Genomic DNA, 19,584 nt, shown 5'->3' with positions numbered 1-19,584 from the left:
TGCGTGGATGCAGGTGTATCTGGGAGCACCTGTTTATAGGCACCTTCAGGCCTGGTGGGTGTGGCCCTGCCAGGTGGTTGGCCACACCTGAAGACCTTCACACACCTGCAGCTGATCAAGCATCGTCGGGGGAGGCTTCACATTAGTCTCTTGACCAGTTACTAAGTTTAGTCTGCTGCATTGTGGTATGTTTGACCGCTGCCTCTCTGTTATTTCCCCAGGAGAAGCGTGGAGATGAGAGGGCAGCGAGCACGGGGTGCTCAGACACTGAGGAGCGGAGACAGGAACACTAGCACTGTGAAGAGGACATGTCACGGGAGTCGGGAACGCACTGAGGATTTATTTCTGTTTTCCATTCACTATAAATAAACGCACTGCTAAGCACACAGAGTCCAGCATTTGGGTCCTCCTTCCTCACATCCCCATGGTCACGCGGACCGTCACAGTATCAGTAATCAGTGGTTATGAATTTATCACAAAGAGTCACAGTAAACGCGCAGTGTGAAGTTTCTGTGTTTTGCTTAAGCACATGTTGACTCTGAAAAGTCTTGAGTCCATTCAATGAGCCTATGACACATGAATCATAAAGTGGGACAGGCAGAGTCAGGTAAATGAGCAGCAGCAGCACATATATGGAGGAAGGCATCAAATACTTTAACACCTTAAATATGGTGCAGTATACACTATATAATGTATTTATAGATGCTTCCGAAGTTTTACATGCTAGCGAAATCTATGTCATCCCCCCAAAAAACAAAAGTGATATAAGATCAGCTCCCTCTAGACAGAACAGCAAACAAGTCGTGCTGATACCTGCAGATGCCCCCTGAGGGCACTTTCCCTTTCGGTTGTTTTGTTCTTAGCATTTGGGAAACTTTGTTTCGCAATACTTCATGTCTGTGATTAGCAGCTATTATTATGCCCTCAAAATGAGCTATGAGTCACATAAAGTTCAGTAAGGCTCAGTACAGGTGACCTTTGGGGTATAAAGAGTGAAATGGATAAACAGGTTATGTAACCTGGCTTGGTGTCCATGTGCTGTCCAACTTGTACCTGTCGAAACCCAAGCACACCGTTCTCATCCCCAACACTGGATATGTAGAACGCAGCCGGAAAATGAATCAGCATTGAAGGATATTAAATAAATAAATAACAGAGCTAATCATTAAAAATACTGGTCTGTGTTTATCTCCATCCCAGCAGGAAAACGTAGCTTAAAAAAATGGTTTTTGAGGGCCATGTTGTCCATCTTTTTAGCTCTGAAAATCAAACTGACTAGGCTGACACCATTTTCAATTAAAAACACTGTCTAATAGACCAAAAATCGTTTCTGTTTTAAAGGGATACAGATTTTGAACTTTGGCTATTAATCTAATCTTCTACCACACCATGACCTTGTACTTTTCATTTCAAGCTGTTTGCCTGCCACAGTATGTAAGGGAGCATTTCTAAATCAAAGCCACTTTTCAAGTTGTTATTCTCCCATCCGTCTGCTCAGCTCCAGCCTGTTTCATCCAGATCCCTGCAGCGCTTTCATTTCAGTCCTCGCTGCACATTAGGTTATTGGGTCTACTAGCTGGCTCTCAGAGGACAGAGTGAGAACTTGATTATAAGTGTGTCATGTAGTTGTGTAAGGATTAAGGTGCAGTGAGTGGGGGTTGTAGCCTTTAAAAGAGACTGCTGTGTCACACGACTACATAGTTAGCATAGCTCCCTGTTTAGACTGCTCCCCCTCCTCCTCCTCCCACCTGCAGCTCTCCAATCCACAGATATCATCTGGGGGCTGCTGAGTCAGAGCTGTCTAAACTGCCTGAACTCACAGTCCCAGCTGATGAGAAGAAGTTGTTATCCATCGACTGATCGCTACTAGCCACATAGAGTGTAATCAAAGAAAAAGAGGTCTCTAACCAACTCTCGCTGCGAACATCCTGACGACAGGAAGCGTCACCACACACCACATCTTTTTTATCTTAAATACAATCCTACATGACAGTGTGCTCAGCCACAGTCTCTGTGGATCATAACACATGATCTGGGTGCCAATCCACAACAGCCGATAGGTCTGCTGACATATTTCTTTGCATCGTAGTGGCAAATAAAAAAATCTGAAAGTCTCATCAGCTTGTTTGAGCCTGCCTACGGTTTCTGTTGATGCTTCGACCTGCTCTGCAGACCACCTCCACACCAGGCTTTCCATGCATGCAGGTGGAAAGGCAGAACAGAAAAGAGCTGCCAATTATGAATGACTGCAGACTGGAATAATAATGGTTTTGTTGAAACATGTTTGTGTTTATCTGCAGCATTTCTCAGCAGGTTTAAATTTCGATTACCTCTGAAATGCACTTATAGAGTTCATTACTTATTACACTTACTAAAGGCCTCAGGCCTGCAGCCGGGTCACAACAATTACTGCAGACACTGAGATCACGTCCACTCAGTGAGAGATGTTTTTAACTTTAATGTTTTACTTGAGATCCAATAAAAAATGTTTTCTGTGTGTAATGATTAGTAACTCTATGAAACTCGATCTTAAACTCCAGCATTTTACTAGTGTAGTGATTGTGGGTGTGTAGATGTTGTGATTTACTTCTAATGTGACATTTTTGTGATCTTCTACATGCACCTTGCCAGTGAACTGCAGAGGCAACTATAGGTTTAAGCCAATTCTGGATATTGATTTCAAATAAAACCAATTAGGAAAGAATGACAGCATTTCAAGCTTTTGAAGTATTTTCAATTTAAAAAGGAGTTAAAAGAAGAGCTTCACCTCAGATTTTCTATCTGACTTTCACAACATTGGGCACCATCATTTTTGTTTAAAGGTTTCTGCTTTCTTTATCTTCGTGCTTTCATTATTTGTAATTTTTACATGAAAAAAGACAAAAACTGTCAAACGTCTGAAAATGATTACACAATAACTGGCTGGTTGGTCATCTTAATTAAACCACATATTACCTCCATAGTTTAAATGATCCGAGGCATCCCCAGAGGTTATTTAAGTGTACATTACTTGAATTTATAAAAATATCAAACCAGTTGATGGTTTCTGGAAGGTGAACTCACCAGGTTGTTTTTAATCAAAGCTTTGAGGTAAACCAGTTTCTGCAGGGCAGTGACCTCCATGACCAAAATACAGCCTGTAGATGGTGTTTCCTGTCAAATCATCAACAGGTGGACTTACTTTTAATGACACTCAGTCATGACCTGAAGTCTGTGACAGGATATACTTTTTATTTGGGTGTTGTCCTCAGATAACTAAGCATCTTCAACTCTATAATTAAGTGGTGTGTCAGACGTCTCCAACTGCGATAAGTTTCAGTCTTCTGATCTAATCGGCGCAACTTCACAAGCTCCGCCCACAACCAAGCTCCAGACAGTGAACTAAGGGTCTGTTATTTTTGCTGACACAACAAAAACTTATCATCGTCAAAATGCCGTAAAGGTAGCCGTGTGTTGTCGTGGCCTGTTATTACACCTGGTTGGTTACAGGCTGCCAGTCAGAACAGTCTAGATAAAGACTAGAAGGAGCAGAGGTGACTGACCAGAAAATGACCATTTAGCTCAGACGTGTGCTGAGTAAGCAAAATTGGTCAGATTCAGGTTTGACAGACAAAAGAGAGAAAATGTGATTATTATTATTATTAATCAATTTTAACCAATATATACAAAATTAAAGTTAACTAAAGCCTGCAACAATGTGAAAACTGAACAAACTGTGACTTTTTGTTTCTTTTTCTATGTTTTTATACTATGTGTTGATCAATATGTTCACAAATCACTGAGATAATACAAATCGTATTCTTTCTATAAAGGTCTGATTGATTGTATGCAGATTTCTAAAATAATAGCCAGCACTGATGCAGCTGAGTAATACAATTTATCAATTTAAATGCCCCCAAATATTGTAAAACTTCATTAACAATGCTTATTTCTTACTGCTACAATATCTTATATAAGTGGGCAAAGCCAGTGAAAAATAATTCCCAAATACTTTGATTTGTTGGCACTGTTATAACATTGTGCCCAAAGACTGTAGTATAATAGTAATCAAGTGTAGACAAACATTAATACCACTAATCACACAGGATATACTGTGTATTAATATATACCTAGCTAATTACAGTGATTAAGGGTTTCCCATCGTTTGAGCTCTGATGTTAAAATGTTCTAACATTGAAAGCAAACAAGCCAAAGAAACAGACCTACATGTGCAGACACATCTGTGAACGGTTTCATGTCCAAAGCACTGCCATCAGCTGCTGATAAATGTTTACTTTAAATTGAAGGCTAATGAGTGATGACAATGATTGTGGCTCAGAACACATTGTCCTTAAGAGCAGGAGGGCATTTTGAATATCAGGCTATGGGATACTCCACTTGGGGGACATAACAAGGAAATGTGGCTGTAGATTGACCCCTGCTGACAAGTAGCAGGTGAACAGCCACAGCTTTAAACACAAGACGAGAGCGCCCTCTGCTGCATCCGATGGGTAAGTAATCAGATGCAGGAGAGGGAAGGAAACACTTTCTTATTTTCTGTCATACACACCATCACAGTGGTGGATTCTCATATTATACTAAGTTTGAAATAACAAGATCAACATATATCTAAGTAATCCCTGTGAGCCAGACTTCAGGTTTCAAACTGCTCAAAGGCATTTTTCTCTGTATGATCTCAGCATGAGCAAATATCATTAACTGGGTCATTTCAGGCACACAGCTCTGGCTGTGACCACAAAAACCCAACTTCTGTTCAAAGCTTCTGTTTATGTGGGCAAATGAAATAGAGGCAAGTTTGTTGAAGAGGAGAGAGCAGGGAGCTAAAAGGCTAATTTCAGTCAGTGGGTGAGGAGCTTTCACCAAGGTCAAGTGTAATGTAAATAATTATTATTTTGAACTCTAAATCATGCAAAGCTACTGTAGTAGATACAAGGAATAACAACACAGAGCTAATGAGCAAGTCTGAACAGCATTACACTAGCTGGTTAGTCTACATCAGCAGTCCCCAACCCCCGGGACTCAGACCAGTAGCGGTCCTTGAGTCGTTTGGTACCGGGCCGCGAGAGTTGAGGCTCAGGTGTGAAATGTATGGTTTTCAGGGTTTTTATCGGTTTTCAGCGTTATTTTGTTATCGTTTTTATCGTTAACTCAGTTTTCCTGGGTCTTTTCACGTGTGTTATGAATAAATCTTTTTTTCGGTACCGGTACTAGTTTTATTTTGTTGTATTTATCCGCGACACCTTCAAGGCCGGTCCGTGAAAATATTGTCGGGCATAAACCGGTCTGTGGCGCAAAAAAGGTTGGGGACCGCTGGTCTACATAACTATGGACCAACATCTAGGATCAGGCCTGCTGGACATGGCTAGGGTCTAAAGAATGCTTGTTGGCCTGGAGAGAAAACTTACCTTCCCTTTTTAGACTGCCAACTCCAACCTGACACCAGACCTAATCCTGTGGCCGAATTCTCAGCAATCTGTCCTCATTGTTGAATTGACAGGTCCTTGGGAGGTCAAAGACCATTGAGCAAAGCAGCCACTGGCTGTGGCTTAAAAGAAAGAACACTACCTGAGCTAACAGCTGACCACCAAAGATTAACCACAGGACACACCTGGGTCTGATCAGCTGAGGGTATGCTGTGCTTTAAAAGGGCAAAACAGCCAATTATGATGACATGATGTCCCAAGTTCATTTTTCCGCCCAGTGGCTAGAAAGCCAAATCAGCTAGACACGCAAATCAAGTGCGTGTGGACATTTTGGGTTTGCAACACATAATGAATCTATCCTTCCATGCTGGAGGTGCAGGAGCCTAATCTAGATGTCATGAGCCGAAACACACCCTGGTCAGGTCACTAGTCTATTATTGCAGCACTAACACAAACAGACAACCAGTGACATCCATACTCACATCTCTGGCCAATTAAGAATCACCAGTTAATCTAACATATGTCTCTGACAGTGTGTGTGTGTGTGTGTGTGTGTGTGTGTGTGTGTGTGTGTGTGTGTGTGTGTGTGTGTGACAGAAAGAGCAAAAATAGTGTTGTGTGTCTACAGTGATGTGAAAAAGTGTTTGCCTCCTTCCTGATTTCCTTTGTTTTTGTATGTTTGTCACACTTAAATGTTTCAGATCATCAAACAAACTTAAATATTAAACAAAGATGGCACAAATAAACACAAAATGCAGTTTATAAATGAAGGTGTTTATTATTAAGGGGAAACAAAATCCAAACCTACATGGCCTTGTGACTCGTTTATGCAGAATTGTTGTAATTCAGCCACATTGGAGGGTTTCGAGCAGGAATCGCCTTTTTAAGTTCGTGACACAGCATCTCAGTCAGATTCAGCTCAGGACTTAGTCAAAGTCCTGACCTGAATGAAGACTTTTTTTTTAAAGCCATTCAGAGCTGGACTTGCTGGTGCGTTTTGGATCATTGTCCTCCCGCAGAACCCAAGTGTGCAAGAAATTGAACTCAAAAGCCACATTTAATTTATGCTATATGGGGGATCACTTTACACAGGGCCATGTAGATTTGTATATAAATAATAAATAAAACAAACTATAAGCCTACAATATTCCAGCATTTTGTAATTTTACCAATTAGTGATAACAGTCCTAATAGTTTTTGTAAAGGACTTAAAGACTATTACCGCTTATATATTGAAAGTATGCAGTCATATTATACTATGCGTTTATGGTAGGCTATATATATAAGTCCACTGGAAACAACCTGTAGTTAGTTTCTCTCTTTTGCTGCTTACCAGCTTACTGTTGTCTTTACATTACTTTGGCAAACGTAGATGAAGAAGACGGTGTGAGTTTGTAGCATGAGATTAAATACATGTAGGTCTAAAAGTTTCCAAAGCTCTGACTGCAGTTACTGTCCACGTTGCTCAAAAGCTTCAATATATTACTGATTGTTGCTATGTGATATTATTTTTGCACTTACAGTGTGTGTGTGTGTCTGTGCCAGTAAAAGTACCAGACTGAGAGAGTGCACAACAATGTGTTTGCTGTTGGTCAGTGGACCAATCATGTTTTGTTGATGTCATAGATTTGCAAGGTGGGGGAAATAGAACAAAAGTGCTCTTGTTTATGTAAAACTCGCTTCTGGAGCAAGTGGTAAGCATTTTAAGTGTTTTATTTATTCATTTAAACAGTATAATAAATAGATTATTGTGTTTGCTGTTATCTAAATTAGGTCACTTGAAGTTTGTTGATGTTGGTTTGATCCTTTTTATTATGATGATGCACGAACAACAGCCTGTTTTAGCCTTGGAAAATGTAGCTAGGTTGCTAGGCAGATTTGGCCAGCTAGCTACTTCTTTTCTTGCTTCTTGCGATTTGTTTGCAATTGTTTGCTGTGTCTTGCGCATCTGTTTCTGCAGCTTTAACTTCATTAGTACCAATCCAACTCCACAACGCAACAAACCCCGCCTACGAGCGTGTAACACTCAGATTCGCATTACTGGTGTTTGTGTGACAGTTTAAGTTTCGTTTTCTTTTCTACGGAAAAGGCAGTGGCTCTTTCATTTGCGGTGTGTCCTGAGCTGCAGCTGCTGGTAACATCTACACACAGGAGTTATGTTCTCGTCTGTTAAAGAAAAAAACAGGTAAGTTCGCAACTTTTAGTATTACAAAGTTTGATAGTTAATATGACAAGATTCACTCTTGCAAAGATGAGTGACAGCTGTAGTGCTGTCACTGTGGCCCATAGCAGTCAGTGTGATATACCGTCAAATAACAGGAAAGGAAAAGACCTGGCTGCACAAACAAATGTTAGAAATTCAAAAAAAAAAATTTAAAACTTCAAAGTTTACGGTTTGCCGAAAACAAACAAACAAATGTTCACAAGACAGCAAGAGTCAACGATCCAGAGAGTCTAGTCTTCATTATATTCGTTTTATATACGTTTTATTACTCTGAGCAATTCCCTCCGCACCTAAAGCGTGCACTTTATCTTTTTGTGCACTCAAATGGAGCCAACTAGCGCCACCTGTGGCCAAGTGCCATAGCCTACAGCCAGATTAACTTGTGACTCACACACCTGAACCTGGCTCTATCACAACGTTTTATTTCGTTTCTGCTTTTCAGACTCATGTTTTGAGGTTGCTGATATTGTGTTTTAAGTGTAACATGTCAGACACTTCACCCATTGCCTACTGGTGGTGGTCAGAGGGTCCGGTGGCGCCAGTGTCCGGCAGCCTCGCCTCTGTCAGTGCGCCCCAGGGTGGCTGTGGCTACGATGTAGCTTGCCATCGCCAGTGTGTGAATGTGTGTGTGAATGGGTGAATGACTGGATATGTAAAGCGCTTTGGGGTCCTTAGGGACTAGTAAAGTGCTATATAAATACAGGTCATTTACCAGGCCATTTTACTAAAAAACCTCAAGTTTCATGCTGTTCTTTAAATTAGTTAAGGGGTCTTCCTCTAATGTGTACTTTTTTTATTAGTGGCTTTAACTTTGGACTTCCAGTACTTACAACCAAACCCTCAAGTTCTAATGGATTGACACCACTCACAGCAGCTCCAACTACTTCAGTCCAACCTGCTTTTGGCACAACAACTCTCACCAGAGATGATAACAGCGAAGTCACAGATAGTTCAGAGACAAGGGAACCAAGACCTCAGTTCACATTCTTGGGTGAGCCTCCTTTTACACAAAGTTCTTTTGTCAAAGACCCAAATAAGTATGAGAAACCTTTAACATCTCAAGTCCTGTGTTTCACCACGCTACTGTGAAGCTGTCTGTACACAAAGTGCAAATAGCTTTGGAGATCCATGATTTCCTCAGGGATTAATAGTGATTCTGGTAATAAAGTTGGACATTTTGTTCTTTCCTTTTTTGGTTACAAAGTCATTTTAATCAGTGGCATTCAATCAGGGCAAGAAAGACAAGCAGTGCTTATCTGGTGAAATCTACAAACAGACATCAGTTACAACATAACAAAGAAAAGGGTGTTTTTCTTTCATCTTAAACATCATTCTGACATGAAGCTTCTGTAATGCCTGTTGCCATTTATTCTTTGCATTACTGCCATCTTGTGGTCACAATTGTTTATTATCTCTGGAAGCAGAATGCTTGATTACAGAGCTGCTGAAATCTGAATGGGGTATTAGTCCCGTGACAGACTGGCGACCTGTCAGGGTGTAGCCCGTCTCTTGCCCTTTTGCTAAATTTCTGGTTCTGGGTGATTTTTATATATTAAATATATTTGTTACACTTTTTAAAATTAAGATGTAGGCCTGTGTTTCTGAGCTGGTTATAATGTGTTTTTTCCTTTCTGTTAAAAAAGACAAGGACAACAACTAGATTTTTCTGTAGAATAATTATTTTTGCTTATTTTTTGTGAGTTATTAGTAATACAGTTTTATGTGTAGTGAAGTGTTTTCTTTGTGTTTTATTGTTACTTTTGCTAAAGTAATGGGTCTGAAAAAAATCCTCTACCATTGTCAGCAAATAGTAAAACTAAGTTTAGTTAGATGACAACTATAGTAGTAATATAATTTTACAATTCTTTAGCCAGGAAGGAGTGGCCAAAGGGGAGGACACCCAGGAAGAGTTCAGGAAAAAGCTGTCAGAATGGTATGTTTGATACTAGTCGAATTTTCAAAGACAGGAGGAAAGTGTTTTTTTGGTATTATTTTTTTATTTTTATTTTTTAAAATTTTTATTTTTTTTGGGGGGGGGGGGTCTTTGCTGAAGTCACTGAATGCCACTGCTTTTAACCCTAGCCTCGATGAATGTTAGAACTTTATATAAATACAACAAATACTGGCTATTTTGTCAAACCGCAATTCTTACATTTTTTTCAGGAGGTCAACTGAAGTTGGAATCTCCATGGAGAAACATGGACTGGACAGAAGAGTGAGTACAGTTGTGCTGTTCAATGAGCTCCTGTTCAACTAGCAGGAACTAGTAGATGTCAAGTAAGTGCATTTTTAAACTTTCAAACACAATGAGTCACTGAATGTATCACTGAACCCAGGCAAAAGACAAGCTTGATGGAGACAATCACCTCCTACAGACGGAGCTGTGAGGAGGTGCCTCAGGCCCGGGTTCTCCTCCTGGGCCCGGTCAGTTCTGGAAAGTCGAGCTTCATCAGTTCAGTCCAGTCTGTGTTTAACGGAAGAGTCACCAACCGGGCCATGGTGGGCTCCTTCTCATCCGGTTTTACCAAAAAGGTACACGAGGAGCATCTGCATGTATTTTAAATAAGTGGAAAAATAAACACAGAGATCCTCATTTAGTTTCATGAGATTATTTAAGCATTTCAAAAAGGGAAAGCGTCCACAAGGCCTCTCTTCATCCATGTCAATGAAACTAAACTTTAGGTTTCTGTCCTATTAACTTCCTTTTTGTGTGTGCCAGCTGCAGTCCTTCAACATTCGGGGTAAGAAGGGTGAGGATCATACTGGGCTGGTGCTGTGTGATACCATGGGTATGAGTGAAGACGGGATGACCGGACTGACTCTTCATGACATCCTGTCAGTCGTTAAAGGCCATGTTCCTGAAGGACACAAGGTAAGCATGCCTTGCCCTGTTTGTTCTCGTTTCAGTGCCCCACCCTGCCTCACTCATTCTCAGTTTGTCACCCTGCCTCATTGGCCTCAGATGTTCAGTGAGGCCTAACTCCAACTGTGGTCTCAGGCCTAGTTCATCGCTCACCCCATCCAGCTTTCATTCATCTACTATCAAACTTTATTTAACCGTGTTTGAGGTTGTGGTCCTTGTCAGTGAAGCTGCGCACTTTTTGTTCCCTATGAATCAGCAATAACTCCTTTATCCTGTCATGCTGAGAGTGGGAAAGAGCCAGGTTTCACCCAGGACATGTCATTAATCCATCACAGAGCTAATGCCCACAGCTAATTTAGGCATGGCTTTAGAAACGCATGCTAGGTTAAGTGGGAGAAAGCTGGAGCAACCAGAGGAAATGAGGAGCAGGAGCAACGTCAAATCACCCAGAAAGTCAACAGCAGCTCCAAACCCCTTTTTAATGCCCGATATTTGTTCCCATCAGGGTAAACTAAAGAACAGTGATGATCAGCTGACTGGTCATATAGTCCTGTGATGTAAAAGAAACAACAAAACAAATCAGTTTCCCAACTTCTCTGACTAGTAAAACAACTGGGATCACCATCACCCATAGCTGTACCTTATGGTTTGTGCCAACATGTAGAATTGTGTACATGAAGGCACACAGCATAGTTCTTTTTAATACTTTTTCTTTTTTAATAACTTAAAATACTTTCTCTCTTCCAGTTTAGCCCAGACCAGCCAGTCTCGGCCTCAGAAACTGTGGGCTATGTGAAGAGGCCGAGCCTTAAAGACAAAGTCCACTGTGTTGCCTTTGTGGTGGACGCCTCAAAAATCACAACTTACCCCAAAGGCCTGAGCACCACATTTAAACAGCTCAGAAAGCACATCAGTGACCTGGGTGAGCCACAGACACATGTTTACACAGAGCCTGACGTTAAAGGTTGTGTTGCTTGAGTTAGCTGACTTTTGCCTCAGTGCAGCTGCTCTTTAATAATGTTCCTAATACTCTTTTTTTTCTACATTTAGTGATTTTTTTCTGTGTATGAATTAGGCCCGATCGTCTAAAACTAAATGAGTTTCAGGTTTTATGTGAACATATAATAACAGAAGAAATCATTTTAGATTGTGATTTTTTTTTTCTTCTTTTTTTGTGTGTTTTTTTTAAATAGGGTCCAGTACAACAGAGTATTAGAGCTACATTAAGAGCAGATTGTTATTGATCATTTTGAGAATAAAGCCTGAATTTCAAGAAAAAGTCGAAATGTGGAGATTACAGATGTTGTTTTGAGATAAAACACCGCAACGCTTTAAAACACCTTATGTAGATGAGTTAGTGAAAAAGTATAAGGACGATGGTGAACGCTGCATCAGGTCAGAAAGACAACAAAGAAAGCTGAGCAAATGTTTATCTCTAGAACAAATGAACTGAGCACAATCTTTAAAGGATTCGCATTGTCTTTGCAAGTCTTCATCACAACAGTGTGTTTCTGTTCTTTAGGTGTTCACCAGGTGGCGCTGCTCACCCACGTGGACCAAGTTTGTTTGCAAACAGCCAAAGATGTCACTGGTGTTTATGAGAGCCGCACAATTCAGGATGTGGTAAGTTAAAACAAATCAAATACAGTTCAAGAAATGTTCATATACTGTAACTGCTCTACAAACCAGAATAGGATAAATCCTGCAAACAGCAATGTAAATGTAAAACTTGAAAAGATTTGACTTTGTTTGATTGTCTGAATATAAACAACAAGAGTTTAGAGTCAGTGTGACGTTAGAACAACTTTCCTCACAAACCACACTGAGATGATCGTCGTAAGGAGATGCTGATTGTGTTTGGTGTTGTTCTTAATCAGCTGAAGATACTAAACGCTGGAGGTGTACATGTGTCTGTGTGTTTGCAGATGGGTAAAGCCGCCGCTCTGTTGGGCATGTCCACCTCCTACATCGTTCCAGTGAAAAACTACTCGTCAGAACTGGACCTGGATGTAAACACAGATGTGCTGCTTCTCAGTGCTGTTGATCACATCCTGCAGTATGCTGACCTGTATTTCCAGGACAATGCACCACAGAACAAAGAGCTCAAGACAGCCCTGGATCTCTGATTTCTGAGCATTTAGATTAGGAGCATCATACCCATAGCATCATGGCCATTAGATTAGGAACCCGGCTGTTCCTGTTTCAATGTGTTAGAGAAGAGAGTTTTCATTTGTTACAAAAATTTGTGTTTCTGTTGTTTTTGACATAAAAAAACCCAAAATGTGTAAAGGACATCAAAATGCTATACATAGGAACTTTAAACAGTCTTGTTTTGTTTCTAATTAATAAAAACTGACTGTACGCTTTACGTTCTGTTTGTGAGACAGATATATTTTTTAACCAGTCTTTGGGCTTCTTTATTAAAATGTTTTACATTCACCAATGTTTTGTAGTTTTTTCCCTTTCACAGGAAAAAAAATGAAACTTTTTCGCCATTTCATTATTAAATTAAAAATAAAATGTGGTTCACACCCTCTCTAGAGACTTAAGGTTACACATGTGCTATCGCCCAGTGTACACCCTTCTCTCCTCCATCAGAAAGGTTAAAGTGGAAGATTTGTCTTTGCATTTTGAACAGGCTTGGAAACTGGACTGATTCCCCTTACTGCTGTGTCATTCATTAATGCTGTGCAGAGTTCCTTTATCATTATTATGTCTGTGAAAGTTCTCAGTCATCCATGTCATCGTAGTCTAAGGAGCTTGGAAAGAAAAGCATCTGGACTTCTTTAAGTTGCATGAAAGCACATGATAGGGTGGGGCTAGGTTTCACAATGAGCTTTTGTCCCTCTCGGGAAGATACTTGTACAGGGCTTAAATGTAGGACTCTCCACTATTTGACCCTAGAACTGAAGAAGCTTCTCAGATGAGAGGTGAAACGTCTTCAAGCAACTTAAAGAAGTCTATAAGCTTTTCTTTCCAAGCTCCTTAGTTTATCCTTATTACTATTATTATGTGTGCTAGTTTAAATTGCATATATTTTTTAATGAACCGTCTTTTTAATTTAATAGCTGAAGAACCAGTAAGATGGGTCATTCTTGAGAAGAAGCTGGAAAACTGCAGCATGTGACGATGCACGGATCAGTTTGTTTATCATCTCACACTCTTAAAGTGATCCTTATTATTTTGGGAGAAGCAATTAAGGTCAAATGTCTCTAACGTTCATTTCCTCCTGTTCATGTTATTATGAATATAAATGTTCAGAAGTGAACACGGTTTGCTTGGAGCACCGTGCAACAGGAGCTTACGTGGAAGTGGATCCAAGTGCAGATATCAAACGGAAACAGTGATAAAGTTTAACATTCTCACTCGGATCATGACGCACGGGTGCCAAGAAGATAAAAAATTAATGAAAAAGTTCAGAGGAGGTCTATGAGTTTAACTAACGACTTGTGTTGTATTTGTCTTAAACTGAAAGGAAATGAAATAAAAACATCAGACAGGTTTTATTCTAGGAGCTTTTCTAGTAGGACACTTTCAGTTTCATTTCTTTCGAAAGTGGTGCCAAAATTGGAATTTGTGTCCTTGCGCTCCGGGAGCGCGCATTGGGCAGGGAACACGGACCCAAACGTTTTCTTTTGTGAGAAAGGGTCGTTACATTGCTGTTCAGTTTGCAGGTTACAACAGAAAATTGTACATTTATCATTCTCACGTGTATGGAAGCCCTTTTCCGCCACTGAAAAAAACACAAGTATCCATAACTCAAAATTTCAGGATATTTTCTTAAAATTTCGACTTATTAACTCGAAAGTTCGACTTACGAACTCCAAATTTTGAGAAACGTAACTCAAAATTTGGAGAAACATAACTCGAAATTTCGAGTTACTTTTCTCAAAATTTCGAGAAAATAACTTGGAATTTCGAGTTATGGATCCTTTTTTGTGTGGTGGAAACGGGCTTCCATAGACGTGGTATCGACGGGATGGGACGTTTTGTCTGATAAAAGGATCCATATAAACTTTGACACTCAATATACCACATCCTCAACAAGTAAACGCCTTCGTGTTCGTTTTCAGACGTCCTAGAAATACTATTCTCTGATTGTTCCACCAAAGTTGTTTCTGCTGGGTACAAAAATGCACCTTTCTAAGAGCACCAATGAAAACAATTGTGTGTTTTATTCTTCTAAAATACTTCTGTAGCTAAAATACAATAATAACTTTATTGTATATTTACTGTATATTTAAGATTATATTAGATTATAATTAATTACTGCGATTGATCATAGTCTTTTTAAGTCTTTCTGCCCGAGTCTTGCACAAAGTCGGCCTACAGCCTTCCCCTATTTGGGCAGAACAGTAGTCAAGTCAAGTATTTATTTATTGTCATTGTCAAAGAACAATGAAATTGCGTTTGGGGCTTCCGTACAACCCGTAAAAAAAAAAAAAAAAAAAAAAGCCCCTTAAAACCCAAGTGTAAATATTTAACCCAGTGTGACTTCAGTGCAATGAGACAATCCTTAGCAACAACATGAGAACAAGACAGGTAATGTTCACAGGACATTCAGACAAAGACCTGAGAAACATGACAAAATGCAACAATGCAACCCGTTCAATATTATTGTACTGTGAGATATGATGGTTGTCTATTTAAGAAAGAGGGGGGGGGGGGAAGAGAGAATAAAGATATAATGCACCAATGCAAACCAGTTCAGTGCTATTAAGAAGTTGGATATGGTTATTGTCCGTGAGAGGGGGGCAGAGAGGGGAGGGGGGCAGAATTCAGGAGCCTCACAGCCTGTGGATACAGGCTGTTGGCCAGTCTGGATGTTCTGGCCTGTATAGACCTGTACCTTCTCCCTGAGGGCAGCAGGTGGAAAAGGTGGCGCGCAGGGTGATGTTGGTCCCGCAGGATACTGTGCACCCTCCTCAGACAGCGAGTGGGGAAGATATTACTGATCTCTGGCAGAATTGTTCCAATAATTCTGCCAGCTTCTTTCACCACCCGCTGGAGTGCTTGCTGGTCGGCCTTGGTGCAGCTGGGGAACCACACTAGAAATCCATGCGTCAGGACGCTGCTGATGGCACAGTTATAGAAGTTCAACATCAGAGGTCTGGGAATGTGTGCGCTCCGTAGTCTCCTCAGGTAGTAGAGGCGCTGTTGGGCCTTCCGTGCAACTAAGGTGATATGGTTGCCCCAGGACAGGTCCTCGGTCACAGTTACCCCCAAGAATTTAAAACTGCTCACCCTCTCCACCGCCTCACTGCCAATGAAGAGAGGCAGATGGTTGTTATGACCCTTCCTCCGGAAATCTACAATGATCTCCTTGGTCTTTTTGGTGTTTAAGACCAAGTTATTGTCGTGGCACCATGACTCTAGTTGTTGCACCTCTGTCCTGTAGTTTGTCTCATCGTTGTTGGATATAAGTCCGAGCACTGTGGTGTCATCGGCAAACTTAACAATGAGATTGGACACGCAGGAGGAAATACAGTCATGGGTGAAGAGAGTGTATAGCAGAGGGCTCAGAACACACCCCTGAGGGGCACCGGTGTTGACCACAAGGGTGGAAGAGGTGTTCTTACCCACTCTGACACTCTGTCTGCGGTTAGTGAGGAAGTCCACAATCCAGTTGCACAGAGAGGAGTTGAGTCCAGTTGGTGGAGTTTGGGACAGAGTTTATATGGTCGGATGGTATTAAAAGCCGAGCTGTAGTCTACAAAGAGGAGCCGTGCATAGGTGTTCCTGTGTTCCAAGTGCTTCAATAATGTGTGCAGCACTATGGCGATCGCATCCTCAGTTGACCGGTTCTCCCTGTATGCAAACTGGTGCGGGTCCAGAGATGGTGGAAAAGCAGCTCTGATGTGTTTAATGACCAGTCTCTCCAGGCATTTGGCGGGAATGGGGGTGAGTGCCACAGGTCTGAAATCGTTCAGACATGTGACATTTGACTGTTTTGGGATGGGAATGATGGTTGCTGCTTTGAAACAGGATGGTACCAGTGAACAGGACAGCGAGGTGTTATATATAGAGGTGAAGACGTCCGCCAGGTCCGCAGCACAGTCTTTTAGCACCCGGCCCAGCACTCCATCCGGCCCGGCCGCCTTCCTGGTGTTAATGCTCCGGAACACACGCCTCAGCTCATGAGTGCTCAGGACCGGAGCAGGGTCGGTTGAGGGGAGAGGGGACAGGGGACAGGACAGGGTCGGTGTTCTCCCTATCAAAGCGGGCATAAAAGAGGTTTAGGTCCTCAGCCAGAGTAGGACTATCGGCTGAGGGTGATGGTGTTCTCCTTTTGTAGTCCGTGATAGCCCTGATGCCTTCCCAGACCTGCTTTGGGTTTGTGATGTTCTCAAACCTGGCCTCGATACGCCTCCTGTGCTGCTGCTTGGCAGTCTTGATGCCTCTTCTCAGGTTAGCCCTGGCAGCACTGTATGCCTCCTGGTCCCCGGAGTTGAAAGCGTTGTTCCTTGTTCGAATAAGTTGTTGAACTCTGTGTGTCATCCAGGGTGGATTATTAGGGAACACACGGAGTCGTTTCCAAGTTGTTACATTGTCCACACAGAAACAGATGTAATCCAAGACAGTGGCGGTGTAACTGTCCAATGCGACACGGTTGTCAGTGTCCTGCACCTTGAATACCTCCCAGTCTGTGCAGTGGAAACAGTCCTGAAGCATCGGAATAGCATCCTGCGGCCATGTTCTCACGGTTTTGGTTGTAATCCCAGTGCTCTTGATCTTTTGTGTGTATATTGGGTGTAGCAGAAGGGAGAGATGGTCTGACAGACCCAGGTGGGGATAGGCCTGGGCTCTGTATGCGTTCGCCATGTTGGTGTACACCTGGTCCAAAGTTCTATCTCCTCTGGTAGCACACTTCACATTTTGGTGACGTTCGTGCACCAGAAGTTGTTAATATAGATGCACAGCCCCCCGCCGGTCTTTTTACCCGAGTCCGCAGACCTGTCGGCTCGATAGGCGGTGCGGCCTGCTAGATCAATAGCCGCATCGGGAATGGCGCTGTCCAGCCAGGTTTCAGTAAAAATCATGCACGAACAGTTGTTGAAAGTCCGTCGAGTGGCGATCTGCAGTCGTATTTCATCCAGTTTGTAACGGATTGAACGGGCATTGGAGAGGAATATGGTCGGGAGTGGTGGTTTAAACGGACTAGCCTTTAGCCGTGCCCACAGGCCTCCCTGCCTGCCTCTCTTCTGCCTCCGCTCGCAGCGTCTCCTCCTGCGGCTTGCTGTTGTGGGTAGCCCCGGGGGTTGCTTGACGATCTCCGGGGGGATGAGATACTCGGATGTTAATTGAAGATCTCCACGGCTTAGTTGTAGTAGATCATCTCTATTATATTGAAGTAACCCCAGACTGTGTGAAATGATACACAGTACCACCAAAAGTGCAAAAGTGTAGGAGCTCCGGGCCGCTGCGTCTGTGCGCGCCGCCATCTAGAACAGATTCTATCAGATCAGTTCACTTGTTGAGAACGTGCTGAGTGTTAAAGTTTTTATGACACACAGACGTGATTGTACTGTTATCAGGCTAAACGGATTCAGGAGACAGACACTATCTCTACTTTTAAGATTAGGCTTAAAACTTTCCTTTTTGCTAAAGCATATAGTTAGGGCTGGACCAGGTGACCCTGAATCCTCCCTTAGTTATGTTGCAATAGACATAGGCTGCCGGGGGATTCCCATGATGCATTGAGTTTTTCCTTTCCAGTCACCTTTCTCACTCACTATGTATTAACAGACCTCTCTGCATTGAATCATATCTGTTATTAACCTCTGTCTCTCTTCCACAGCATGTCTTTATCCTGTCTTCCTTCTCTCACCCCAACCGGTCGCAGCAGATGGCCCCGCCCCTCCCTGAGCCTGGTTCTGCCGGAGGTTTCTTCCTGTTAAAAGGGAGTTTTTCCTTCCCACTGTTGCCAAAGTGCTTGCTCATAGGGGGGTCATATGATTGTTGGGTTTTTCTCTGTATCTATGAAGCGCCTTGAGGCGACTTTTGTTGTGATTTGGCGCTATATAAATAAAATTGAATTGAATTGAATTGAACGTCCTCGTCTGCGGTCCGTGCCCAGTGCGCGCTCCCGACGCACGGGTAACTAACTGCTTGTGTTTGGCACAACACCTGGAATAACTACCTTGGCACACCTGTCTGTAGTCCTCCGTGTGTTTACAGCAAGGTCCGCGATCCCTGCTCCCTCGTCCGTCTGGAACAGGAGGTAAAAGCAGAAATGTTAAAGAGCTTAAGGAATTTAACTTAAAATTGTGCCTGTAAGATTTTTATTAACTAAAGTTTTCCTTTCGGGATAGTAACTATACTGATGTAGTTGCGTAGAGTAGGAGTAGAGTAGTAGCCACCACTAAAGTCACAAATTCAGTTCTATTTATATAGTGAAATGTATGCATTATTCTAAAAGCAACCACTGCAAATGTGTTAAAGGATTCCTGATGAAGTGAGAGAACAAAACGTGCTCATCCTTATGCCAGTCTGTCTGGAAATGAAACTTATGACATCGTTATGTTAACTCATTTTTTTCTGTTGAGACCAAAGTAGCAACATACATTTAGATTTGGTTCTTTCTAGAAACAAACATCTGAAGGCAATAAAAAAGGAAAATAATGATGTATATTGTTTTTAAATGTAGCTACTTAAGTAGAATTTTACTTGAGGAGTTTTTTTCTGACAACCTTTTAATTTTACTCCCTACATTTTTAAACAAATATCTGGACTCTCTGCTCCTTTCATTTTCAAATAAGGCTCCTTAGTTTTGCTTATTATTTTCTGTCACTGAGCCTTCAAACACCAAATAGTCTCTTCGTGTTTTGCTAGGTAAAGGTGCAGCTGCTGTACGTCACAGGGAAAGAATAGAAAGAGACAAACTGAGGTAGACTGTGTTATTTAAAGGTTACATGAAAATCCTCTGCAGGTTAGTGCAAGGTATGCAGGTTAGTTTGCTATATATTTCTATATTTCTGTACTGTGATGGGTTTAAAGTAAACAACAGTGTGTTGGACCGGTGCATCCATCTAATTGATGGAAATCACCCAGGAGAGCTCATGAAACATCTGCTC

General features: G+C 41.8%; 1 protein-coding gene across 3 annotated transcripts; it reads left to right on the top strand.

Moving 5' to 3' along the window:
• The first annotated feature begins 7,450 nt into the window (after positions 1–7,450).
• ifi44g (interferon induced protein 44g) lies at positions 7,451–12,949 on the top strand. Of its 3 annotated transcripts, none has more exons than XM_076874329.1 (9): positions 7,451–7,608; positions 8,448–8,638; positions 9,518–9,580; positions 9,811–9,862; positions 9,984–10,179; positions 10,373–10,519; positions 11,258–11,432; positions 12,033–12,133; positions 12,436–12,949. In XM_076874329.1, the coding sequence occupies exons 1-9, from the start codon at positions 7,580–7,582 to the stop codon at positions 12,634–12,636; spliced, it is 1,155 nt and encodes a 384-aa protein (XP_076730444.1). In that variant the 5' UTR covers positions 7,451–7,579; the 3' UTR covers positions 12,637–12,949. The 3 variants fall into 3 exon arrangements, with proteins under 3 accessions (XP_076730444.1, XP_024660950.2, XP_024660951.2); XM_024805182.2 differs by having other exon boundaries at positions 10,367–10,519; XM_024805183.2 differs by lacking the exon at positions 9,518–9,580 and having other exon boundaries at positions 10,367–10,519.
• Positions 12,950–19,584: the final 6,635 nt, after the last annotated feature.

The sequence above is a fragment of the Maylandia zebra genome, linkage group LG15 (genome assembly GCF_041146795.1).
Source record: "Maylandia zebra isolate NMK-2024a linkage group LG15, Mzebra_GT3a, whole genome shotgun sequence".
Taxonomy (NCBI): domain Eukaryota; kingdom Metazoa; phylum Chordata; class Actinopteri; order Cichliformes; family Cichlidae; genus Maylandia; species Maylandia zebra.
Note: the sequence above shows the minus strand (reverse complement) of the source record. Positions and strands in the feature narration are given on the sequence as shown.